General features: G+C 43.8%; 1 protein-coding gene across 1 annotated transcript in view; it reads right to left on the reverse strand.

Annotated features, from left to right (window-relative positions):
- The window catches only part of HFM1 (helicase for meiosis 1), a 3,754,865-nt gene that overhangs the window by 2,255,413 nt on the left and 1,472,023 nt on the right, over nucleotides 1-27,429 (reverse strand). The window contains exon 16 of the mRNA XM_085599940.1: nucleotides 11,055-11,149. Coding sequence (XP_085456066.1) covers nucleotides 11,055-11,149 — 95 coding nt within the window. The remainder of the gene's footprint in view (nucleotides 1-11,054; nucleotides 11,150-27,429) is intronic.

The following is a 27,429-nucleotide window of genomic DNA, read 5'->3' on the forward strand; positions in this document are numbered from 1 at the left end:
TAGGTCCTAACTATAACTACCTACTGGCGACCACCAGTAGGTAATTATATATATATATATATATATTACCTCCCATGTTCCAAGAGCGCTCACCAGCGGGTGCTCTGCATAGGGGCTGGATCCTAGCCCTATGTAAATTTTGGAAAACAAAGGATGCGGCACACTTAAGCAGACTTTAGTGTAGTTTATTAACAAGCGTTCACTCTACCAACACGTTTCAGCCTCACTCGGCTTTTTTCACGGTCAGTGAGTCTTTCTTCACTTTACACATTTATACTACCCATCTCTGCCTTAAGGTGGTATTTGGGGAGTTGTAGTTTTGAAGATCTTTTACACAACTTTATACATATTTACAAGAAAGGCAATTGCACCATTTAACAACTATTTACATTCTCTGCAATTTCATCATTACGCAATGTAAATGTTATTAACAATGCATAGTTCATGCCCAGTTTCCTGTTACTTTTTTGAATGACATGCCATTTTATAACTCGACTTTTAAATTAGGTATAGTACCTGATATTGTAGACATTTGTTTGTTTGTTACACTTTATATGAGATGGGACTGGTGTCACAAATTTCATAGCATAGATTACTAGTTCACTTTGCATGCACCTTAGTGTTTGGGTATAGTACCCCATTCTTGTATCTACAATATTGTGTTAATTCAAAACGGCTACCAAACTGTTTACATTAAAGAAAGATTTCTTAATCAATGTATCAATGTGTACATACAGTTCTTCATCGTTATTTATGCCTCTCGGGCTTTTAGTCCTGAGTCTTATAATGAGACGTGATTCCATTTGTCTTAACATATTGACCCTGTCTCCCCAGCATTCTCCTTGGGGTACTATTTTAATACTATAGAAAACCATTGATTTCCAAACACCGTTTTGATATTTACTCATGTGTTTTGCTGTCGCATACTCCATATCCCCATTTTCCACTGCACGTATGTGTTCAAGAATACGCTTTTTAAGCATGCATGTGGTGCTGCCAATGTATTTCATGCCACATTTGCATTCTATAATATAGATTACAAATTTGGATGTGCAGGTGATGTTCTGATCGATCATGGTAGATTTTCCATTGGGTTCAATAATAGCAGTCATGTTTTTTCCTATTTTACAGGCTTTACATGAGTTACATTTCTTAAAACCTTTTTGTTGATCTAATAGCCAATAGATTTGTTGTTTAGGTTGGAAATAACTTCTTACTAATAGGTCTTGAAGTGAAGTTGTCTTCCTATAGGTTACCACTGGTTTAGTTCCTATCATTTTTCCTATGTCAGGATCTCCAGAAATTAGGTGCCAGTACTTCCTCATTTTATTTACAATTCTTCCACTCTCCTTACTGTACATGGTCACAAAGCGTGGTGTCACATTATCTTGAGTACTTTTTGGTTTTTCAATTAAGGTCTCCTCTCTTGTTGTTTTATCAATCCGTTGTTTACATTTTCTGAGTGTTCATTCATTATAGCCTCTCATTTTGAATCTGTTTTTGCTTTCTTGAATTTTTTGTTCTGCATCTGCTTCTTTAGAACAGTTTCTCTTCATACGTGTGAATTCTCCGAAAGGGATGCTATTTATTAGTGGTTTCGGGTGAAAGCTTGTCCCGTGCAGGACACTATTGGTGGCGTTTTTTTTTTTCGGAAAAGCGTTGCTTGTAATTTCCCATCTTCTATATACACCTTGGTGTCCAAGAAATCAATTTCTTTCTTGTGTGTTGTACATGTGAACGCCAGTCCCAATTTGATTGTGATTCAGTTTGGAAAAATATTCGCGAAACTCCAGTTCAGTTCCATTCCAAACTATAAACAGGTCATCTATATAGCGTACGCATAAGATGACCCGATCCAGTTCTTCTTGATTGTCTGCATTCCACGCTTTGGTCCTTTCCCACCATTCATTTCCATGTTGATGTTGGAATAGTTGAGGGAAAATGAAATTCCCATGGCTGTATCACACTGTTGCCTGAAGAGTTCTTTATTAAACAGAAAGATGTCGTGGCATATTTACAAGGGTTTTATCTCCGCTTTTTTGGCTTACAAAGTAAAAAAAGCGCCCTATTTACAAGAGGGTGCTAACATGCATAATCGCATGTTAGCACCCTTTTTCCCTAACGTCTCACTTTGCATCTCCAATCAGATGCAAAGTGGGCGTTACTGGGCGTACCCTAGTTGGACTACCTTGCAAATATCTCTGATGTTTACATCGCGATATTTACAAGGCAGCCCACATGATTTTAGCACACATTAGATTTTGGCGAAAACTGCAGTTTTCGCCAAAACCTAACGTCTGCTAAAATCCTGACTTAGCCATCCCTAACATAGGGGGTGGATTATGCTGATACGACCCTGTGGGTCGTATCAGCAAGGTCATCGCCCTTTTGCAGGGAACACCGCTGGAAAACCAGCGATGTTACCTGCAAAAGGGCGATAACTTCGATTTATACTTGGAATTGTTATCGCCCTGGAGTAATGCATTGTTAATAACGCGCTACCAGGGCGATAAATACCAGAGAAAGCCTGCGATAATATAATTATCGCAAAGCACGGCCAGCGATAACTATCACTGGCCGTTGTTAATATGCCCCGTTGTTCTTTAAGCACATTTGTATCATGCTGACAGAAATGCTTATCAGCATGATACAAATGTGCTTAAAGAACCATTGTGCTAACTAATGAGCACTGAAGAAGGCAGTGTGTCGAAATGCATTTGCTCTGATTTAATCTCCTAGATGTCCTGTGAGCGCTCCGTGTCTCTTTTCTTCTGAATATATATATATATATATATATATATAGATATATAGATATATAGATATATATATATATATCAACGCTCCAAAGTGCCCACAGGTCCAGGACGCACTCTGCAGTAGTCTTCTCATCCAGCAAGCACATCACCTTCAGCCACTCCACCGGACTTCACTGGACTGACCACAGCTGCGTCCACTTCAGCTTCAGAAATAGCACGATCCACCACCACCCTAAGCAGGTTCCCCACAGAAACTGGAGCAAGATCACCGCCGACCAGCTCGCCACCTCCCTCGGCCAGAGCCCACCTGTCAGGACAACGGACCCCAACACAGCAGCCCGCAACCTCACGCAGTGGTTGACCTCCTGCGCCGACGACCTCGCCCCACTGAAGAACCCACTCACCAGGCCCAGAAGCAAGAAGGCCCCCTGGTTCACCGACGGACTCAAGGACTCCAAGAAGGCCTGGCGCACCCTCGAGAAAGCCTGGCTCCTCGACAAGACCGCCGACAACATGACCGCCCTCAAACTCGCCACCCGCAGATATCACCAGCTCATCCGCACCACCAAGAAGAAATCTCTGAAGGAACGACTAGACAACAACGTCCATGACAGCAAGGAGCTCTTCAACATCGTCAAGGAGTTCTCCAACCCCAGCACCGGCAACAACGACATCACTCCTTCACAGGACCTCTGCGACTCTCTCGCCTCGTACTTCCACCGCAAGATTGCAACATCCACAACAGTTTCGGCGCTCCACCCCCGCACCCATCGGTCGAACCTACGCACCCCGCCGCCAGCCTCCAGACATGGGCCAAGGTGACCCCCGAAGACACGGCCCGCATGATGAACACCATCCACTCCGGATCTCCGACCGACCCGTGCCCCCACCATGTCTTCAACAAGGCAACCTCCACCATCGCACCCCACCTCCGAGACATCATCAACACCTCCTTCGACACAGCCACCTTCCCGGAAAGCTGGAAGCATGCCGAGCTCAGCGCACTGCTGAAGAAACCAACAGCGAACCCGACCGACCTCAAGAACTTCCGCCCCATCTCGCTCCTTCCTTTCCCTGCCAAAGTCATCGAGAAGGTAGTCAACAAGCAACTGGCCGCCTTCCTCGAGACATACGGATCCCTCGACCCATCGCAATCCGGATTCAGAACCAACCACAGCACCGAGACCGCCCTCATCGCAGCCACCGACGACATCCGAGCCCTGCTCGACAACGGTGAAACAGCGGCACTCATCCTCCTAGACCTCTCCGCAGCCTTTGACACTGTCTGCCACCGCACCCTAGTCCAACGCCTCAACGACACCGGCATCCAAGGGAAGGCTCTGGAATGGATCACCTCATACCTCGCCGGCAGAACACAGAGAGTACGCCTCCCTCCGTTCCGTTCTGAGGCCACCGAAGTCATCTGCGGCGTCCCGCAAGGATCGTCGCTCAGCCCCACCCTCTTCAACGTCTACATGAAACCCCTCGCTGCCATCGCACGCCAACACAAACTCAACATCATCTCCTACGCCAACCACACCCAGCTGATCCTCTCCCTCACCAGAGACCTCGACACCGCCAAAGCCAGCCTACACGAAGGGATGAAAGACGTCGCCGAATGGATGAACATCAGCCACCTGAAACTGAACACGGACAAGACAGAAGTCCTCATCCTTGGACCATCACCCTCCGCATGGGACGACTCCTGGTGGCCCCCGGCTCTAGGCACCGCACCCAAGCCAACGGACCACGCACGCAACTTGGGCTTCATCCTGGACTCCTCCCTATCGATGACCAGACAAGTCAACGCCGTCTCCTCATCATGCTTCCACACCCTCTGCATGCTCCGCAAGATCTTCCGATGGATCCCGACCGAAACCAGGAAGACGGTCACCCAGGCCCTCGTCACCAGCAGACTGGACTACGGAAACACCCTCTACGCCGGAACAACAGCCAAGCTTCAGAAAAGACTTCAGCGTATCCAGAACGCCTCGGCCCGACTCATCCTGGATGTCCCCTGACGCAGCCACATCTCGGGCCACCTGAGAGACCTGCACTGGCTCCCTGTCGACAAGAGGATCACGTTCAGACTCCTCACCCACACACACAAATCCCTCCACGACCTGGGCCCAAGGTACCTCAACGACCGCCTGACCTTCTACATGCCCACCCGCCAGCTATGATCCGCGTACCTCGCCCTCGCCGCCGTTCCCCGCATCCAGAGAGCCACCGCCGGTGGAAGATCCTTCTCCTACCTGGCGGCTAAGACATGGAACTCCCTGCCCATCCACCTGCCGCTGACCCAGGACCACCTCGCCTTCAGGAAACAGCTCAAGACCTGGCTGTTCGAGCAGTAGCAGACCCCCTCCCCCAAGCGCCTTGAGACCCTTCCGGGTGAGTAGTGCACGATATAAATGATTGATTGATTGATTGATTGATTGAAAGAACACCGCACCATGCAAACTGCTAAGATGTTTCTGTGCTCGCAGTCACCCAAAGCTGAATTCCTCAAGTTACCTGTAGTACCAGGCATTAAGAGGGGCAGTGGGACTCTGGAATTCAGTATGGAACACAGGATGTGAAACTGGAGCTTCTTAATTTAAAAAACATGCAAATGGGTATTGACAAGCTTTATTACGTCCCCTTCCCCAGAAGATGGTCTCTCCTCATGATGTTATTCGATGCTCCCAATCCAAGATGAAGTGTTTCATGTCAGTTCCTGTTTAAATCATATATAAGGGCAGCCCCAGAGGAGCATCACCACACTGCTCTGCGAGCAGGAGTCAAAGGAAAACTAATAGGATAATAACCAACGTTATCATCATTTTAGTTTTCCATGTCCCAGGGTGGGCTGACAGAGCAGGGGCCAGGGTGGGAGAACATGCCCAGGCTCCCATTCCCCATCTGAGCGCCGAACCATGGCACTCACACCAATCACAACGCTGGAAGCTAGGGCAGTCAGGAGCCTGGGTTCTTCCTGGTTCCTGCTGTGGAGGAGCCGAAGAGGAGCAAGATGCTCCGGCGGCCCGGCCTGCAGGTAAGTGTTTTTAGGTCTCGTCTGGTGAATGCAGCGCATGCGCTGCTCTCACCAGAGAAGACCTTTTGGAATCAATTCTCCCCGTGGGCTCATGCACACGCCTTCATGGACAAAGATGGCTGCTCTCGCAAGCTGTCCAAAGCAGACAGCATGCGCGTGTCCCTACGGACTCTGGACAGTCCGACGCCATCTTGCAATGCTTTTTTTGTCATATCAATGAAAAAGCGATCGCTTTCACTGCCGCTTGTTGCATGTAAGCTGCACTTGGGCGCTCTCACCCAGTGCACTTTGAACCCGCCTCACCTCGTAGATCGCGTTAGGCAGCATTGTAGATAAATTTGACGTGGCTTTTCTCTGTTGCCTGGATTAGTTTTGCTTTTTCTTGCTCTGCTGATTTCCAGACCACATTGCGTTTCTCCCCTCCCGATTCTGCAGGCCCAGAGCCCGGCATGTGTCTGTGCACCTTGGCGTGTGTGCTGCCGGTGGCGGGGGTGGTTACAGCGGTGCCCCCGGGCTTCGGTGCTCACATGCGCTACAGCCTGGCTGTTTCCTAGCGTCTAAGCAAGTGTTGCCAAAGTGTCTATGGAACATCTTTTGTTAGGTAAAATTCGCCGCCTAAAGCAAAGCAGTCTGTACTTTCAGACACATGCTGTCACATTTACACCTACTTTGCGCTGCAGGAAATGTCCTTGTTATCGGCGTCGCCATCTATTCAACGCTTGCCTTATCATTTTCTTTGAAGCAGGACGAAAACATTCCACCTAAGCGCTATATGTGCCCTTCCCAGACAACCCTTTCATTCTCTCTCGCAAGAGTGCGTTCACACTTACTTTGCAGACAGGAGAACATCAGCATTCTAACTCTTGCTCACTCGCATAGTCACTGGCGCCATGTACTATCCTTTTGTTATTTGAAGTAAGGTGCATTTGTTTTTTACTACCTACACATGTACTTAAATTCAACTGGCCACCAGCTTTGAAAAACTGCTGCAACATATTCCTGAGTGGTCTTGAATTGTAATGTGAAGAGGGCGGTGAGCTGACTGGAAAAAGTGGATGATCCGAATATTAAGAATGTCAGAGAAAGCGAAATGTCATTTTTAGTGTTTTTAGAGCAGGCATGTCCAACAACTTCCAAGATAACAATTGGGTATGCAAATGATGTTCATTGGCATTCATGGTTTGTAGATGTATGTCGTGGTTAGCTTGAAAGGGGGGCATCTTTACAGATCTCTTGGACCTTTGTTGTGAACCCCAGATTTAGCGGCTTGCCAGAAAAGACGAGTTATGTTACAAATTCTAATAATAACCACCAGCTGTCAAAGTAGCTACTGTGAAATCCATATTTGTAAAGCGCAAACTACTCACCCTTACGGGTCTCAAGGCGCTGGGGGCAGTCGTGGAAATGAAGTGAGCTATTGCCCAGAGTCACATGGTGCTAAACTGAGCTGTCGCCGGAGCCAGGGATCGAACCGTGAACCCTGTGCTCCGAAATCAGCTGCCCTGCTCGTTGTACCACACCTCTCTACTGTGGTGTATTCTCTTGTATTTGCATTGATATAGTGCTCACTAACCCTGAAGAGGTGGTGAGGTGCTATTTTCGGCGAGTGGCACGCTACTCCCGAACCCATAAGGGATTGTTGTTGAGTTGGTATGGTGAAATATTAAAGTGATTTGAGAGTTGATTATGTCGGTCGGTTGTTTGGATTGAGAGGGATGGTGGAGGGATAGAAGAGGGAAAGGGTTTGCATTTGTGTGGCGCTTGCTACCCCTGATAATGTGTTGAAGCGCTTTTTCAGTGAGTGCCGCTCTACTCCGGCACCCATAAGCGATTGGTGGTGAGTTGGTATGGTGAAATATGGAGGTGGTTTGGGCGGTCGATATGTTGGTCAGTTGTTTGGATTGGGAAGGAGAGTGTAGGGAAAAGGTTTGCAATTATATAGTGCTTGCTACCCCTGGTGAGGTGTTGTCAATATTTCCATACAGTGGAAGCGTAGAATTGGCCCTTACCGGTAACTCTTAATAGGTGGGGCGAGCCATTCATCCTTCCAAAGCCGATGCAGTGTGTGTTTGATAAGCCTTGCATCCTTATGAGGTCGATAAAATGTGCAACTGAGTGGCTAATACACTAGTAATTTGAAGTGTTTTAATGCCATTATTACCATGCCGGTTATTTGATGGGATGCTGTGAAGTCTTACTAAACGGAAGCATGGCCCTGTTATGATGGCAGCGGTGCAGCACCAGCGCAACAAATTAAAATCAACTCCTGTCTCTCGAAGCCAACACAAGTCACACTTGGGGTCCCACAAGGCTCGATCCTCTCCCCGTCCCTCTTCAATCTCTTCATGGAGCCCCTCACAATCATCTTGAAAAAAGCTGGAGTGAATTACCACCTTTACGCGGATGACACCCAAATCTATTTAAAAATCAAGTCTCCCAGCGACATCCAACACCTCAATGCCACTCTAACTGAGATCCAAACTTGGTTCAACGTTAACCACATAAAGCTCAACCCAGATAAAACGGAACTAATCCTATTCTCTCCAAAAACCAACCATCGTCCAATCCAACAGTGGCTCAAGAATCTGGTTGCCCTAAACTGCCCCCTCGTCCTATCTGACTCAGTTAAGTCTCTAGGCATCACCATTGACAAGAACTTATCAGTGGAGGCCCACATCAAAAACTCTGCAAAAAGTGCTCTTTTCTCTCTAAAACACCTCAAGAAATTGAAACCTTTTCTTCCCCATGATGACCTCAAGACTGAAGTCCAATCCCTAGTTCTCTCTAAAATCGGCTACGGGAACGCCATCCTAACAGGGACTCCAAAAGCTCACCTAGACCCTCTAAGGGCAGTGCTGAAAATGGCCGCTCGACTCGTATCTGGAGTAAAAAGATTTGAACACATCACTCCAGCTCTCGACTCCCTCAATTGGCTTCCCATGGAAGGGAGGTGTATGTACAAGCTGGCCTGTATCAGACACAAAACCCTTCACTCTCCGGCCCCGAACTACCTGAACAACAAACTGGTAAGAGCAGGTCAATCCAGAACACTGAGAAGCTCCAACTCACTCCTTATTCCTCCGAAATTGAAGAAGAAAACTACACAATACCGATCGTTCTCTGGCAACGCTCCCAGGATGTGGAACGCTTTCCCTGGAGTCCTCAGATGCAACCTCTCCTTCTCCTGTGTCAAACGGAACCTGAAACTCCATCTCCTTAACAAATACTTTCCTGAGCAACGTCAACTAACCTAAACTTCAATATCCGAGTTGACTCCTCTCTCTCTTGACATTCAAGGATAGTTGGTGACCGGACTATGTTAATCACCTTTTTCTTTTTATTGTTCTCTCCCCCTCCAATGCACTGTTTATTTATTTTTCATGCTGTATTTTTCTATCTCTGGTTTGCTTCCTTACTGCCGGACTACTATGTAATGTTATTTCCTTCTGGTTTTCTTACATTGTGTATGTAAAGCGCTCTGATACCTACGGGTCAAGCTAGCGCTATATAAAACTTTAAAAATAAATAAAATAAAAAGTGCAGCGCTTGTAGTCCCTTCTGGAACAGACCAGTCCCGAAGACGCTTTATGCGGCTTGTAGGACTGCTTTTTAGCGTGTTGCATTGAGGGAAATGCCCGAGGCCTCCTGTTCAGGTTTACTTGGAGTCAGACACGCCCTAAGCTTGAGCCCAATGATAAGGAATGGGAGATTTTTCGCCTTTAGCTCGCCCTCGGAATACTAAAAAACATCGACACGAAGGAGTTTTTAAATAAACATCTGATAGCCCACTGCTTGTAACCTGTTGTACTAATACAGCTCGCGCTAGAGTGGCTACACAGAGCCCTCTCACCTTTATGCGCACAGCACGGACACAAAGTCGTATAGTTTGCCAAGTGCAACCAGATCCGGGGCACTGTCACAAATCAGCATACACTATGGTTACAACAGGATGAAAGTAGCGCAAACTGCACCCAGAGCATCATAAGGCGCCAAACCTCTCTACTACTCACTCTCTACTACTCATTCTCTACTACTCTCTACTACTCTCTACTCACTCTCTACTACTCTCTACTACTCACTTTCTACTACTCTCCACTCACTACTCACTCCCTACTCTATACTACTCACTATCTACTTCTCACTCTCTACTACTCTAGCCTACTCACTACTACTCACTCTACTACTCAATCTCTACTACTCTACTACTCACTCTCTACTACTCACTCTCTACTACTCACTCTATATTACTCTCTACTACTCACTCTCTACTATGCTCTACTACTCACTCTCTACTACTCATTCTCTACTACTCTCTACTACTCTACTACTCTCTACTCACTCTCTACTACTCTCTACTCTCTACTGCTCACTCTCTACTACTCACTCTCTACTGCTTACTATATACTACTCACTCTCTACTCTCTACCTCTCTCTCTACCTCTTATAAATACAAATGTATGCATGCATACATATACATATATGCATACATATGCATGTTATGTACATGAAAGTTTGAAAAACACTAATAAAAGCGAAGCTAAAAAGCCGCCTAATTACAAACAGAATTGCTTTAACTTAAACAAGGGCGAGACCTATTGCATTTTCAATGCTTGTTCTTCGTTCCTTCCAGTTCACATAATAGCTCAGTTATTTTGATTCCTGCAATTTTGTTTTACTGGACCCTTTAAATTACGGGGTACATACTCAGGACTTCCTGCTGTCTCTAGCGCTCTGTAAACTTGCACTCACACATTTTATAAATTCTGACGGTAATCTGTTATTTATTTGAAATTACCAATATTATATTCCCGACTCTGTAAACTTTTTGAATACTCCTAGTCGTGTTAATGTTATCATTCAAAAAAAATCCTGCGCAATGTTTCCTCCACTCTTAATTTTGAAAATGGCCTGTACAGCATTTCTGGAATTGTTACATCTAGAGCTGCAGATACATTTGTATTGTAAAAATTTTTTTACGTATGCCTCCTCTAAACCTGTTAATCTTATCTATGACTTGTACAGCGCTCTAACACCTAGAAGGGTGTAGTCTACATTATTGAAACCAATAAATTAAACACCTAATTAAATACATTTGTATGTAAATGTAAACAAACAAATAAGTACCTAAATTCACCATCAGAGTTAAAGATGCATGTTAGCAAAGAACAGAGAAGTCTATTGTCATCACAGATATTAACATATGTCAAAGGCATAGGAAAAAAGCAAGAAAGAAATTAAATTGTAATATTGTTCTTGCTTACCTGCTTTCTATTGTATCCGCACCATTCAGAATGTGTAAATATTTTTCTCTTGTTCTTAACCGTGTCATTATAACTGCCGTAGCTGTAGTGTCAAACTGGAAACAAGTGTATTTACAGACTAGATTAAGAAACCAAAAGAAGAGCAGAATTTGCTTACATGTTTTAAGCAAATCTAAAATAGCTTACTTTTTTTAATTACGCTTTACCAAGATACTTACTGATGTGGCTCAAAAACGTCTTTCAAAGGCGTCCCCCACTCAGCACCATTTCTATGACCTCTGGGTGGGGGTCCACGTTTGTCAATGGTTTTCAAACGAAGGACATTAATTAACGTTGGCACAACTGTTAAAGTTTATCTATTGAGAAGACCCATTAATACTCTGCCTATAACCAAAGACAGTACCGTCGATGGGAAGGTGTTTCCTGATCTCATTGTCTGGGACATGGATTCACAGATTCAGCGGGCTCATCGGCTCCGCATAAACCGAAACAGCAATACAGCCTCATCAAATTTCCGGCCAGCGTATCCCCGTCCTATTCTAGTACATGTTGCAAACTTCTTCTTGAGGCAGGCCATCTGCTGAAAGCTCGATCTGTGGTGGGTGGTTCCATGTCAGTCTTCGTCCACTCCCATTATTGCAAGTCTACAATGGACAGATGTTGGAAACTTCACCAACTACTTGACCCAATGAAGGCGGTTGGGGTTCAAGTTTTCCGGCAGAAGCCAGCCAGGCTTAATATTCTTAAAAACGTACGGACGCAGCTGTTTTTTAGCAATTTGTGTTGGAGATTAAGTTTACTGATGTTCTACTGTTGATAAAAGCATATGTATAATTGTTCTGAGCTAGGTGTTTTCTGGCTATGGTCCTATCTGGTTTATTTTTTCTTTCCTTCTTTTTTTGGCGTCATGCGTGGTTGGAGGGTGTTCAGTTGACACAGGGAAGTAGTCTCTCATGGCTGTCTCATCCACCAACAGCCTCGGGGTGGGGATGATTACCTTTGCTAGATACGGAGGGTCCCAGCAGCAAGGTAGGGTTGGGTGTGTCTTGAAACAAATGAGTATCAGTGATTCATTAGTTGCACATCCCTCTCCTTTCAGCATGTAACAGAAGACAAAAAAAGAGGAGCTCTAACACTATAACACACCAGTTGCTGCAATGGAAAGTCTGAACCAGAGGAAGTCCCAGACCAGTCATCAACAACAAAAAATAAAAAATAGCGAAACACTTGTTATTTATGAAAACCTCAACCGTGTCTGGTTAGGTCCATTTGTGTGTCCTTTAACATGTTCTAAAATATGTAACACTTGTTTTACCTATACAATGTGGAGAATATACCCCTAAAATCAGTTAGACCTTCAAACATACAGGTGATTAATATTTTCTTTTTACTTCAAATGAGTATCACATAAATAACACATCATATCTTAGTTCCAAACACAGTTATTTGCCAGTCTCTTGATTATAGGCACAATTGTTTAGCAAGGATTTGTAGATATGTTGATGTTATCCCCTCATGGATTGTTTCAGCCCTTATTGAGACTTTCTCAAGGCTATAATCTAGAAGATAGCCTCAGGAAAAAAGATAATGGTCCCTTACGCTTTCTCAATGTGGAAAAATGAACTATCTCATCCAAATGATGCTTGTAAATTGTTCTCATCCAAAATAACAGTGCAAGTGGGCATTTTACTGCCTCCACGATCCAAAGCACGGGATTAAATAAATACAAGCATTGACAATGCAATAGGTCTCACCTTTGATTAAGTTAAAGCCATTTACTATTAATAAAAGGCAAGACCTTTTGCATTTTAAATATCAGCATATTCTGGTTGCCAAGGGACTACTTACTGCTGGTACTGCACTGTATAATGTAATATGTTTTAAAATGCCAATAAAGTAATCCGACATAAAAAACAAAAGGAACTTGCTTTTTGATTTAGAAAAACAAACTGATGTATTTTCTTATTATTTTAATACCAGAGTATTGCCATAGCTCTCAACCTGTCAGTGGAGCCGTAGGACCTCAAACACTGCAATGCCACTGTAGCTTTTAATTGAAAACCTGAGATCTATAAGTGAAACGACTCGCTTTTTGTCTTTAAAATAAAAAGTTTGTTTAACAATTATGCATTTCTCCACTGATACTCTATACTGGCAAAGAGATGTGAAACTACTTAGTACACTGAAACCCATATCAAATCGGGAAGAACCTGATCCGCCCACACCGAGCGCTGCAATCACAGATGGGAATCCTAACAGAGCAAATATTCCGATTCTTCCTTCGGAGGTCGACAAAACAAGTACTATTACCTGGGCCAACAATCACGTCTATTAAGTGCAAAGAGGCATACGGTATGTGGAGTCCGGTATAAAAACCACACATTATTTGTATAGATCTGTGGTGCCTTGGCTTAATTTCTGCTCAGCCAACCATAAACACTGTTTCCTAACCAGTTGCTTTTGGCACGCCAAGGGCACGCCGGTGTCTACATGGCAGCAAGGAGGCCCCAGAGATCCTTCAGCAGGGCAGCTCAGAGCATCACATGCATTTATTCACGGGTCAGTTTTACAAATGAAGGCCTACAATGGGGTCATTGCTTTCCCGCTTGTATGTGAGAATGGTCTACCTCCTGGTACAAGATGGCAAACGACCAAATTCTGTAAATAACAACCACTGTGCCGAGGTACTCAGTGTGCGTGGGAAAGAAAGAAAGACAGAGAGCAAGTGTGAGAGTGAGAGAGTGTGATAGTGAGGGGGAGAGAGAGAAAGAGAAAGAGTGAGTGAGAGAGGGAGTGAGAGTGAGTGGAAGAGAGCATGATACAGAGTGAGAGAGTGAGTGTAAGAGAGAGTGAGCGAGAATGAGCGAGAAACAGAGTATGAGAAAGTGAGTGAGACAGAGAAAGAGAGAGAGGGTGTGTGGGAGACAGAGAGAGAGCGAGAGAGAGATAGTGTGAGAGTGAGGTGTGTGTGTGTGAGAGAGAGGGAGAGGGGGTGAGAGAATGAGAGAGAGGGGGGTCAGTGGGACAGAGTGAGTGAGAGTGTGAAATAGTGTGAAAGAGTGAGAGAGGTGACTGGGAGGGAGAGAGAGAGTGAGGGAGAGAGGGAGAGAGAGTGAGAAAAGATATAGAGAGAGTGAGTGAGTGTGAGAGAGTAGGTGAAAGAGTGTGAGAAAGTGAGTGGGAGAGAGAGAGTGATTGAGAGAGGGTGAGTGAGTGAGAGCGAGTGAGAGAGGGAGAGATGGTGTTAGAAAGTGAGAGCGAGTGAAAGAGAGAGTGTAAAAGAGAGAAAGAGAGCGAGTATGAGAGAGTGTGTGAGAGAGAGAGAGAAAGAGAGAGTGGGAGCGAGTGAGGGAGATGGTGCGAGAGTGAGTGAGGGAGAGAGAGTGAGAGAGAGAGATGGAGAGAGTGTGTGAGATAGTGAGAGAGAGAGTGTGCAAGTGAGACAGAGTAAGTGGGAGAGAGAGTGGGAGAGTGAGAGACAAAGTGGTAGAGCGTGAGAAAGAGAGTGTGAGAGAGTATGTGTGAGAGAGAGAGGGAGTGAGAAAATGGCACAGAGTGTGAGAGAGAGACAGAGTGTGAAAGAGAGGTGAGTGGGAGAGAGTAGAGTGAATGAGAGAGAGAGTGAATGAGCAAGAGAGAGAGAGAGAGAGAGAGAGAGGGGAGACATTGACAATATAAAATAAACTCTCTACTATGGAGTACTGGATGTGATGTGATATTTCAGGGTAGGAAATAACACAATACCTCTAAACACACCAAGGCCTGATAGAATTCCCACAACTGCCACACTGTTGCATTACACCAGAAATAGGTGGTCTAGACCTCTTCCTCCCCTATGATACACCCATAGCAAAAAAAAACACTAAGTTGCTCCCTGCGCCCCCCCCCCCCCCCTCCCAATACCCGCATACCAGATACCCTTCTATCGGAAATCACCCTGAAACTGAACGCAACAATCTGCCCCGCTAGCGCCAAGAGACCAATGAATTAGTGAAGGAGGCGCTACCGAAACGCTTGGCCGATGGGTGCTTCCTAACCTCTCAAGGCCCTCTTGCAGAAGCCCGTGGCCCCTTGGTGCTCCACGGCTCGGCGGGGGAATGGGGGGGGGGGGATGTGCACGATGACCCGGGTGAAAGATGCCAGTGGCTCCCCGCTCTTCCTCCGGAGCTGCAGCAGGCCTCGCTCGTCCATGGAAAGACAATTTCAGCGTTTTTTCACTCACAATATCCTATGTTAGTGGCCTCCATGGCACCTTATGGGTACCATGAAACCGGGAATAGTAAAACATATATATTTATAGTGCATAGAAACCAAACAATGGCAGTAAAGCGCCATGAAAACAAATTCTTAGTATTTTTGTTATTACTGTGCCTCATAGCCGTTTTAAACGCATTTGTAGAATTGTATTACGGCTAGAGTGCAGAGCTTGGGTACATTGTTCTGCAACTAATAGGGGGTGAAGTAGCAAAGAAACGAAAAACTCTTGAGAGGTAAATGAATTTCAGCTAATTTCGTACAAATGTAGCAGTACTTGTGTTATACCTTCACCACTGTAAATCGACGCCCTATTTGAGTTCGGCAACCTACTTTTTCGGCGTAAGCACTGGCAGTTTGGCAATCTGAAGCAATATCGCACAAACATATTTTTTCTTTTTTTTTTTTTTTGCTTTTGCCAATGCATTGCTTTTCTAATCTTGTTTTCCGAAGAGTCTGCTTCCGTAGCTTTGCATTCTTGGGTACAGTTGTATTGTGAGACACCAGATTGCCTAGAGCTCACTATTTCAGGCTTCCCTGGCTTGGGCGCTGAGTGAAAGTAACATAAGTTGTTCCATTATTCACATTACCTGCCAGCTCGTTATTAAATATGTAGGAGTCTGTTGCAGCAGAGCGAAGCGAGTGGATAAAGCGTTGCATTGTACAGCGTGAGTCTGTTGCAGCAAAGCGAAGAGAGAGTGGAAAAAAGCATCGCATTGTGCAACGGCACCAAATTGAAACATAGTGCGTCACAGCTAATGAAGGAGCGTGTGTGAGGCCGCGAGTGAGAGATCCAATCCCGGTCGGCGGGGCTAAGAGGAGACAAGATGGCAACAAGGAGAGACTAAAAAGCCTCCTTTTCAATCCTGAGCCTGCGTTTTGCATGCAGGATGAAGCCAGCCAATGAGGAAGATGGGCGGGGCTTCAACTCCGCCTCCAAGAGCTTTGGAATCTGTATTGATTCCAAGAAGTTGCTTTCGACAGCCGAGACCTAAAAAAAGTCTCCCAGGTCCATGTAATAAATACTGAGGGTGTAGACCGATAGCCCATTAAGTTGCTAAGGACCATGAGAAGTACTTAGCGAGATCGTGTTTAGCCACCGGCCTGCCGCATAGCCTGTCCTCTAGCCCAACATTCGAGTGATCTGTGTGTGGGGATGGGTTATACTACAAAGATGTAGCGTAGATAATTTAGCAATAGATGGGTGGTGGTGCTGAGGGGTGAAATAAGTCAGAATGATCAAATGTTGCAATTTGAATTAATGTTACAAAGGGTACACATGAATGTTGGCTTTTGGTATGGGATGGCTCTTTTGGGGTTGTTTTTTTGTAATGATTAGATTTAAGTGTATGTGCCGGAAAGTATCCGTCCTCAATTAGTCCAGCAAATGACAGTTAGTACGGGAGTAGATTAAAATGTACAGCTTGCATTTATTATCTTTAACAGAGACCCACCTTGCTTCCAAAGATCGCCTCTTACTTAAACAACTGGGCTATAAGATTGCTATAAGTACCTCTCAATCTGTCTCCATACGGGGGTAGCTATTATTGCAGTTAAGAATTTAGAGCTCAAGATACTGAAAACTGTCTCAGATTCAAGGTTTAGGTGGGTGATTGCTCAGTAATATATGGTCACAAACGTGTTTTTTGCGCTATTTATCGGCCCAATGTGAATGCTGAATACACTTTGCCTTGAATTACTGGATTGGCCTGGTGAGGTACTATTAATGGGAGATTTTATCTGTGTGATTGATTATAGCATTGATAACATTAATAATTGTGTCCCTCCCGCATGGTTAAAACTGGGGCATCTATCCTGGAACTTGCTCATCTGCATGGGCTGACTGACACTTGGAGGGCGCTTTACCCTGCTATCCAGGGTTATACTTTTTATTTGTCCCCACATAAGCACTATTCCAGGATCGACATGGTTTTTGCTTAAGGGTATTTGGTGCAAGATACAGAAATGGAAGTTTGTCCCAAAATTACGTCTGAGCATAATCCCATATTACTGTTAGTAAATATCTCTGTGATTGGGGGGAGCGGAGTCAGTTCTCATTTCCTCGGCATCTTCTCACCAACCAATATTTTTCAAGCATTTATCTGGTTCCCTCACTGAATGTTTGGGTGCCAACATCGGTACAACTTCATCGTTGGTGGTGTGGGCTACAATGAAGGCTTATATTAGAGGTATTACAGCGCAGTTAGTTGTTAGGAAGAATAAAGATATACATAACAGTGTTAGACAGCTTGACCAGGCCATTCTACAACTGGAAATATTTCATGCTTTGGCTATAAGCACTGGTGGCCCTGATGGAAGGGCTCTAAATATTTTTTTTTAAAAATTCTAAGAATAACAGTGGAACCTTCTTACTAACAGCACCTAACCCAATATCACTCCCAAGTTCATGTCCCTTTTGTATTTTTTAAAAAAAACAAGGGTGTGTGTGCACACCGAACAGCACCCACTGTCACAATACTCGTTCCCTCAGGAACTTAATTACATGTACCAAAAGCACAGGTGCACCACATTATAGCAAAACCAATCAATTGGGCCAATTATACAGTCCAGCTCCAATTTATAGGCGGATAGAAGTTCCTTGGTTTAATCCCTTTATTCCGTGTTCATATAACATTGAACATAGCAAAAACACACAGCCGACGCTTTTCGTCCTGAGAACGGACTTCTTCAGGGCAAAGTATAACACGACCAGAGATGGCTTCGTGATTGACAGAAGTTGGAAGAGAAAAGAAGTTTTTCTGCAACATTATTCCAAATAAAGGTATCTTCTTTGAATTAGATATATACGGGATCTCGATACGTTGTAATATGTTTAAGTAACCGATATATGAGTATATTTGAACGATTCTAGCCGGACCGTAATATGCTGGTTACGATCGGCGAAATAGTATAACAGCAAGGTTTCCTCCGGTACGGTTCTAAATATTAAACTAATTAATAAACAGTCCCTTTGGGGAAACATCTGAGAGAGAAGGTAGCTGCGAGCTATCTCAGAAACAAGGCCTTTCAATATGAGTATGGGGAACATGTTGGTCGAGTTCTGACACACCAAATTTCAGATAGAAGCCCTAGATGTCTGATTTAGTGCATTAAAGGTAGTGACGGATTGGTCCACAATCATCCCCAGGCTATTGCAGAACAGTTTTCCTCTTTTTATCAGGAACTGTACAGCCAACCCTGAACATTGAATCTGTGTGGTCTTAAGGCATATATATATATATTTAGGGTAGTAGATTGCCATGCTTAGGGGAATCTCAGGTGTCAGCACTTTAGAAAGGTATTGCTGTTGGGGAAATAGAGGCTGCTCTAGCGGCTTTGCCATCTGGTAAGGCTGCAGGGAAGGACTCTATTCCACTGGAATTTTATTAAGTAGGGAGATATTGTATTTCCCCCACTTTTAAGTGTAATATAGTGTATCCATAAGGGTGGAGAAGTGCCTGATACTTGGAATGTGACCAATATTACAGTATTTTAAAAGATGGGCAAACCACCTGATGAGAAGGGCTCATATTGACCCATCTCTTTGATTAATACTGACCCAAAGATCTTTGCTAAGATCTTAGCTATCCGGCTTGCTCCTCTTCTGCCAGACTTAGTACCTCAGCAGCAACACAGGTTCATCCCTGGCAGGGTTACCACTAGCCACATCAATACGGCTATCGGTGCCTTTGATGTGGCAGAAAGATTAGGTAAAAAGCTAGGTATGATTCTATTAGATGCCGAGAAGGCTTTTGACCGTGTGGGCTGAGACTGTGGGTTACGAAAGGGGTCTTTTGGGGTTCGCGAACAGTTTTCTATATGGGTACAGTCTTTATATAGGACCTCTTGTTACAAGCTTGTTTATGCTGTGATATCTTCTCTACCATTTGAGATTCATTGGGGCAACCAGCAGGGGTGCCCAATGTCACCCCTTTTATTTGCTCTCAATTTAGAGCAATACCTGCAATCTCTGCAGATTTATGATGGAATTTGACCTCAGATTTCTGGCTACTGCGAACTCAAAGTTAGCGTTTACACCAACAATGTTGCATACTTATCTAATTCATTCACTGCTTTGAAAAGCATAATTGAGGAGGCTGATGGATTTCAAATATATTTTCAGGTTATAAGCTAAACATAGCTAAAACTCAACTGTTGTAGAATTTTAAGCCGGCTATCCCAATTACTGGGGTAAATATCCTCAGTTACTTATCTTGGTATAAATTTGAGTGTACAGGTTGACAAACATTTTAAATTAAATTATGAACACCTGCTCCAGGCAGTCATTTCTAAACTGTGATTTTGAATAGGCTTCCGATAAATATCAGTGGTGGCTATTATAAAAACAAATGTTTAGCCTAAAGCTTTGTATTTATTTCAGGCTATTCCACATAGTGACCCGAATTTGTTTTTTAAACAATTGGAAGGTGCCTTAAGCAGCTTTATCTGGGACTATAAGTACACTAGGCGTGCTTTACATAATTAAAACTTCTGTACAGGCAGGGAGGGCTACAGTTACCTGATTTTAGGTTACACTTTTGGGCAGCATCTGTTGGCAACTGCGTAACTTGCTTACACAAGCAGATATTATACGCATTTGGCGGGAAATATGTGCTAAATATTCCTTAGAGTTAATACTGACAATATGCCATTATGGGATAATCCTGCATTTCTAGAGGTATTTCATTATCCTATTTGCAGGGCTTGGCTAAGATTAGGGGTGGAAACAGCTAAGCAGCTTTATGATGTGAATGTATTTAACTCGTTTGCCGGATTCCAAGGTTCTTTTGATCTCACTCACGATTTCTTTTCTCAATATCTACAGCTAAAGGACTATTTTCTATCTAGGTGTAAGGTTCCAATCGATTTAAAAAGCTCAGATATTAGTCATGCATGCATGAAGCAACTAGGAAATCCTTAATTAGCATAATTTTTAAAGATTTTGTGAGCATAGGAATGATGATGGCCCACTCTTAGCTGCCAAGTGGAGCAAGACGCTCCCCTGTAAGGTTTAACCATCAGAAATGTATAGTGCTTTGGAGACAGTGGATGGCTCAGTGCATTCTATAAATCTAGAACTACAGAAATTTAAGACCATTTACATGCTATATTACACACCAGAGAAATTTATTAATTGGGGTGGGAGTCCTGGTGCTGATAAAACTAGCTGTTTTAAGTGTGGCTGCTCTACAGCTGATATTCTCCACATGTTTGTTACATGGCCTGCTCTCCAGGAATTGCGGGATGGGGTGACTCAATAACATCATGTTTTGGTTTTGAATTGCAGCTCACACCTAAGTAGATAACGAAGGGATATAGAATGGATATGATTCTGGCCTAAAATGGCTGCTGTCTATAATCCTTGTCTCTGCTAGGCTTTGTATAGCTAGATCTTGGGTGTTTCTAATCCCTCCATGGGCCACTGAGTGGTGGGCAGTTATTCGGCAAATATACGAGTCCAAACAGGCTTTGGCAAGAGCTAGGGGTATCCGTGTGCTTTAGAAACTTGATAGAACTTGGGCAGAGTTTAATTGGGACCCATAGATTAATGTATAAAACTAATCCTTATTAGTCTATAGTGGATTTGATGGTTTTCTCTAACCTGTGGCACTTTTGGGCCCTCGACCTGCTTGGTTTATGTTTTGTTTCTTCTTTCGCACTTTCTCTGTATGCACAATGTTGTTCAATCCCAGTTGGGTAGGTTATCGCACTTTTGTGTACCCATGTGTTTGCAACAGGGGTATTACCCAACAATTTCTTTTTTCTGTACCTCATATCTGCTTTAATTATTTCTGACTTAATAAAATAAATGAATATGCAAAAACAAACACAACCATATCCTCAGATTCTTAAACATTTATCCAAGGAGGCTGACCTCTTCAGTATTCGTGACTGATGATCAAAAAAGCTTAATTGGACACTTGAAGGATCTACTCAACAGTGATTTCAAATCCAATTGAGTCTCTGTTATTAGCAATAGGAGGTGCACCGAACACAATACATATAATCAGCTTTTGCTTTATCAAATTCTTCTTTTATTCCAAATGGTTAACTCACTAAGTTGAGGACTTATACTGGAGTGCAACTTTATACCAAATTGGACCCTTTTGGCTCAAATATGAGGCTTCCTTAAGTGCCATTTCATATAGTATCATTAGTGGCGGCGGTCACGACACAAACTGAATGAGTACATTGTTTTAAGTATTGTATTCTAATTTCGACCCTTTTGGCTCAAATATGAGGCATGTTAAATTGCCCATTTATATAGTAAGTAACAGTGGCGGCTGTCACAATACAAACGGAATGAATGGATTGATGTAAATATAATTCAGCTTCTAGCTGCACGCACAGTATTTAGTATAGAGTTAATGTCAAGCTATCAACTGTGACATGAGACAGCTTGGGCATGCTCAGAATTCGGCCATATTTTGGTGGTTTCACTGAGTTGAGGACTGATATTAGTCTGGTATTGTATAACAAATTCGATCTTTCTGGCTCAAATATGAAGCTTGGTAAAGTGGCAGTTTATATAGTAGGTATCAGTGGTGGCTGCCACTGTAACTTTCCAAGTAATTTAGGAGGCAGATGTGTGTCCTCTTATATCTGGCTGTTTATCCTAGTTTAACTGACAGTTAACACATAAATCTCTCCTTTTTACACTAGGTGGCTGTATTTTTTACTACTGACCTAAAGGATTATTATATCTGGGCCATCCTCTGAGATATTCAATTTCAGTTTAATGATACGGTGAGAAATTGATTTGTAATTATATAAATTCTAGTAACCCATTTGCAACTATGTAAGCGGAACTTTTTGTTCGGTACACTGTCCGTTCAATTGAGGGATTTAACTTAATTAAATTCTCCAACATGGAAATCGAATATTCTCTTTTTCTACATATAATCGTAACATCTGAAGTAGTTTTGAAATTACTCTCTGTTATCCATTAGAATTCTGGATTTCTGTAATGAGTGGATCTTAAAACTCCCATTTCCCCTTTTCCACTTGTTTAGTTGGTTTTAGTTAAATTTTAGGAAACTTTCCTTCCGTCAAGGAATTTGTGTTCTGGATGATCTTTATATCCATCAATTTCCATTATATCTCGAAATTTACAAACCGAGGTATAAGGTGAGGAATCTCAATTACACTAATATATATGCATTTATGAGTCTCCTTGACTCGATGCTCATGTCTTTTTGTCATAACTCATGTAGTATATTACTTTCTCTTTTCACTCCCCTCTTTCTCATCCGCCTTGTACTCTATTTATCTCGTATGACACAATACATCTTTTGCCTAGATGTGGGTATATCACAGGACGGTGAGATTTTAAAATTTAGATAATTTTATGTAAATTTATGTAAATAGGGTCTAGATTTAATATACATAGGACTTTTTATTCTTCAGTTTGTACTGTATTATTTTTATTTTTTGGTCTATCTGTTTTATCTTTAAACAATAAGGATACAAAATGTAAATGTTGCTCCATATAATGGAATAAGTTTTAAGAATTAGTGTTGTCTATATGTCACAATTGTATGTAATGTCTTAATTCTAAGTTATGTCTGGCAGTTATTGTTATTTCTGTGTCGCTTATACATGTTTTATGTCATTTTTGTTACAGCCCTGATGAAGTTCCAAAAGGTTGCACCTTTGGGGAACGAAACGCTTTGGCTGTTTTTATGAACAAATTTTGGAATAAAAGAAGAATTTGATAAAGCAATAACGGACTATATGCATTGTGTTCGGTGCACCTCTTATTGCTAATAGCATTGTTGGAATCTGTAACCATGGCACCAAAAGGTCACAGGTGCTGGAGACCAGTGCACGATCAACCTGATATGGTAGCAGTGATACAGTGATAGTGCTATCCACTGAAGTCCGTCACCTAGTTTTGGTTGTTTGCAATTAAGTCTTTAGCAAACAGTACAAAATATATCAAATACTTGTATATATAAAAACAGTGTCCTTATAAGAATTACACATATCTTTAGGCAATGCATTTAATGCAAACCACGAAAATATTTAAATAAGGAAACATTACTGTTGCAGATAGAACCTAATAGCAGCTTAGAGTGCTCTTCCAATCTGAAATGTAAGGCACTCACACCACAGGATAGGTTGGGTCAGGAAAGAACAAAGACAAATAGATTGACTGATTTGCAAGAAGATCTGAAATCTACTTGTTACCCTTAATGCCCTTACTCAGAATAAAGTCGTGATTGCTCACAGACCTAATTACAGCGAATTACTGTAATTGGTAAATCAGAACAATTGTCTTGCTTCTCCTTCAACTTTGCAGCTGATGGAATGGAAATTACTGAGGCTGCTTTCTTAGAAATGTGCAGCTCTGCCTTATGGATGGACTTGAATGAGGGCCCATTCATTTGGATAAGCCTATGTTCAGTTCTCAAGAATGTGTGAACCGCCCAACAGAGGTAGCCTTTTCTGAGACCTACTAATATATTTCTAACCATTGACTGTAAAAAAAAAAGATGCATGTAATGGACTTCTTCACTAGGCAGTATTAGCAGCCAAGGATACTTTTATTAATGGAAATGACAAGCCGGATTTAGCCAAATAAAGAAGACAATGTAGTACTAGCTCTTGGTGCAATTTTAAGTGCACCTGATGTATAAGTTACTTACCTTCGGGAACGCCTTATCTGATAGAGACTCTATCTAGCTACAGATTTCTTTCCTTAGAATATTTCCCAGGCATCAGACTGAATCCAGAAACCTTTAACGAGCAGTACCTCTACACACCGGTAGGTGGCGTCATTCAGCTGTGTGTGGCGGTGGCTTTCGCACCGGAAATTACGTGAATTGTGCCTATTTAGGCACCACATCAGCACGCTGATGTCAGCTTATTTTCGTGACTTTCCAAACCTGAAGCATGGGGCAACGAGGAACACTGACCACCGGTGTGTAAAGGTAGGGCCCTTAAAAGGGGTTAACTCTTTACAGTATAATCTGTTCGCACAGCGGGGAGGATAGGAGGATCAGTAAGGAATCTGCAGCTAGACCGAGTCTCTACCAGATAAGGTGTTACCAAAGTTAAGTAGCTTGTTCATCTGATAAAGACTTCTAGCCACAGATTCCTTACCTTAGAATAGATACCCAAGCAATACCGCTCCAGAGGTGGGTCTGCAATACATATTAGACTAATAAATCCTGTAGGACCAAATGGGCAAAGTGACCGTCACATCAGACATGACTGTCCAGGTAGTAGTGTTTTGTAAATGTGTGAAAGGAAGCCCAAGTTGTATGATCAAGGTATAACGACAACGCTCTTTTGAGGTACAGATGGCGGAGTCTCTCCTCTTCTTTAGAGGGATCAGGTGGAGAGCAAAAGGTAGGCACAGTGAGGGACTGGCCTACGTGAAAAGAAGTTACTACCTTTGATAAAAAGGATACTGGAGTCCACAGGACTAGCTTGTCTGGGTAGAGGGTAAGGTTTGGAGGATTTTCTGACACTGCTGGAAACTCACCAACCCTTCTGGCAGATGTTATCACCACTAGAAAGGTGAAAAGTCTGAGTTGGCAGTTGTGGAGCGTCTCCAAGGGAGTGCACATCAGAAATGAATGAACCCAACTGAGGTCCCACAGGGGCATAATAAAAGGTGCTGGTTGGAACATATGCACAGAAATGCCAAAATGGCAGAAAGCTAACTTTTTGCTGGGCCATAGAAAGTATAAAAAGAAGAACCTGGGAAAGGGGTGCAGATAGAGGATCAGCTTGGTTCTCGGTACACTATGCTACAAACCTGCTCCAATGGAAGACGTATACCGTCTTGGTTGAGGGCCGCCTTCCAAAATAACATTCCACTTCAGGCGTAAGGTCAAAAGCTGTCAACTGCCACCGCTCAATCTCCACTCATGAAGTTGAAGCGTTTTCACGTTCAGGTGCAGGACCCTGCTCTGTTGCTGTGACAGAAGATGCTCTAGAAGAGACAGCCTGATCGGAGGACTGATGCTCATGCTCAATAGCTCGGGATACCAGCCTCTCCATGCCGAATCCGAAGCCACAAGAATGACTTTGGCACAGTTGTTCCTGATCTTCTTGAGAAATCTGGGCGGGAGTGGTATTAGCGCAAAGGCATACAGGAGGCCGGGGCTCCACTTAAGACGAAAAGCGCCTTAGAGAGAGAACTGCCTTGGAAACTCAGTGTGCAAAACTGCTGACAATGCACGTTCTCGGTGGTGGCAACCAGATCTAACCAAGGCTCTCCCCACTCTTGAACGAGGCCTTGCGCCATCTCCGAATGGAGATGCCATTCATGATCTGATAGGCATTGACGGCTGACTTAGTCCATTCTTTCATTCAGAGAGCCAGCCAGGTATTTAACCAATACAGAAATGCCATAGTTTTCCAGCCACATCCAAAGGTGCAGTGCCTCTTGACAAAGGGTCCATGACCCCATTCCATCCTGTTTGTTGCAGGACCACATGACAGTGGTGATGTCCGTGAACACCTGTACCCCCCTGATTGCTGGATGAAAGAATTTCAATGCCAAACAGATTGTCCAAAGCTCCAACAAGTTTATATGGAGTACTCTGATCTCCACCTCTCTCAAATGACTGTAACCAGCCCAGGAGTGACGCATCTTGAGCATGTAGGAGAGTTTGCCCTGATACTGCACCCACTGGAATTTAAGGTCCCACTGCAAAGCCCACAAATGCCAACAAGCATGAATCACAAGCAGTATGCAGGAGGTCATGAGGCCAAGCTGCCTCAGAGTTATTCTCACTGTAATCCAGTATAGATGATGAAACATCGTTATCATGGCTTGACTGTCTTGGATTCCCTGCTCGGAAGAATGGGTCTGAAACTGCACTGTGCCCAGAACAGTTCCAATGAAGGGGAACGTCTGAAAAGGAGTCAGGTATGACTTTGGCACGTTGATAGTGAACCCCCGTGAGTGCAAAAGATTTGCCATAGTGGAAGACGGGAGATGACTGCCTGGGGTGAGCCAGCCTTCAAGAGCCAATCACCAAGGTAGGGGAAGGCTGGAACCCCTGACTTCCGCAGATGTGCTGCGACCACCGCCATCACTTTTGTGAACACCCGATGGGCTCTGGTAAGGTTAAAGGGGAGCACAGCAAACTGATGCTTCTGGCCCACTGTGAATAATAGGCCACACATGTGGGCAGGCAGGACGGGAATATAGAAGTGGGTGTCCTACAAGTCCAGTGTTACCATTTAGTCTCCCGGGTGAATGGCAGACAGGACTTGAGCTAAAGTGTGTATCTTGAACTTCTTCCTCAGAAAGAAGCTGAGAAGGCACAGATCTAGAATAGGGCAGAGGGCTCCGTCCTTCTTGGGCTCTAAAAAGTAGCAGGAGTTTCAAGCACTTTCAGCTACTACTGATGCTGGCATCATTTCGATGGTTCCATTGGCCAAAAGAAGGGGGCATGGATGTTGGTGTTTTCAAAAAGGGAATGGAGTAACCCCGTTGGATGATCTGACATGCCCACTTGTTTGATATTATAGAATGCCAGTGGGTCCTACCACCCACTGGGTGCCCAAAGTTGTATAAGAGCAAAATAGGGGTTTGGATTCTTACCTGCCAGGGAAATGGTGGACTAGCTCGACCTCTGGCTGGTGGTCCCATGTCTATCGCCTCAATGAGGCTGGTTAAGCCTGCTGGCCTTGGTGGCTGTGCGGGACTCAGTTGGTAGCCCCTACCATAGCCATGGAAGGGGAGAAAGGCAGACTGGGGTTGGCGGGGGCCATGGAGAGACCCAAGGACCTATCAGTAGCCCAGGTGTCCTGCGTCTGCTTTTTCACCAAAGAGGTGGAAGTCATTGAAGGGCATACCCATAAGAGAAGCTTGAACATCCCCGAAACATCAGTAGTTCTCAACTAGGCGGGTGTCTTACTGTGTCTCTGCCATCTGTAATTGCCTGTAACAGTATGGTTTGGGCCTCCTCTGTGATCCTGGGCAGCCATTGTGCAACTGAATCCCATATTGTACGGGTGAACCAGTCCAAAAGGCCCACAGTGTTCACTAATAGCAGTGCTAGGCTGGCAGAAGAAAACATCCTCTTCGCAAAGGTATCCAGCCTTTTGAATTCCCTATCTGGTGGATTGGTAGGGAATGCATCAGGGTTAACTTTTG

This window comes from Triturus cristatus, chromosome 4_2, assembly GCF_964204655.1.
Source record: "Triturus cristatus chromosome 4_2, aTriCri1.1, whole genome shotgun sequence".
NCBI classification, from domain to species: domain Eukaryota; kingdom Metazoa; phylum Chordata; class Amphibia; order Caudata; family Salamandridae; genus Triturus; species Triturus cristatus.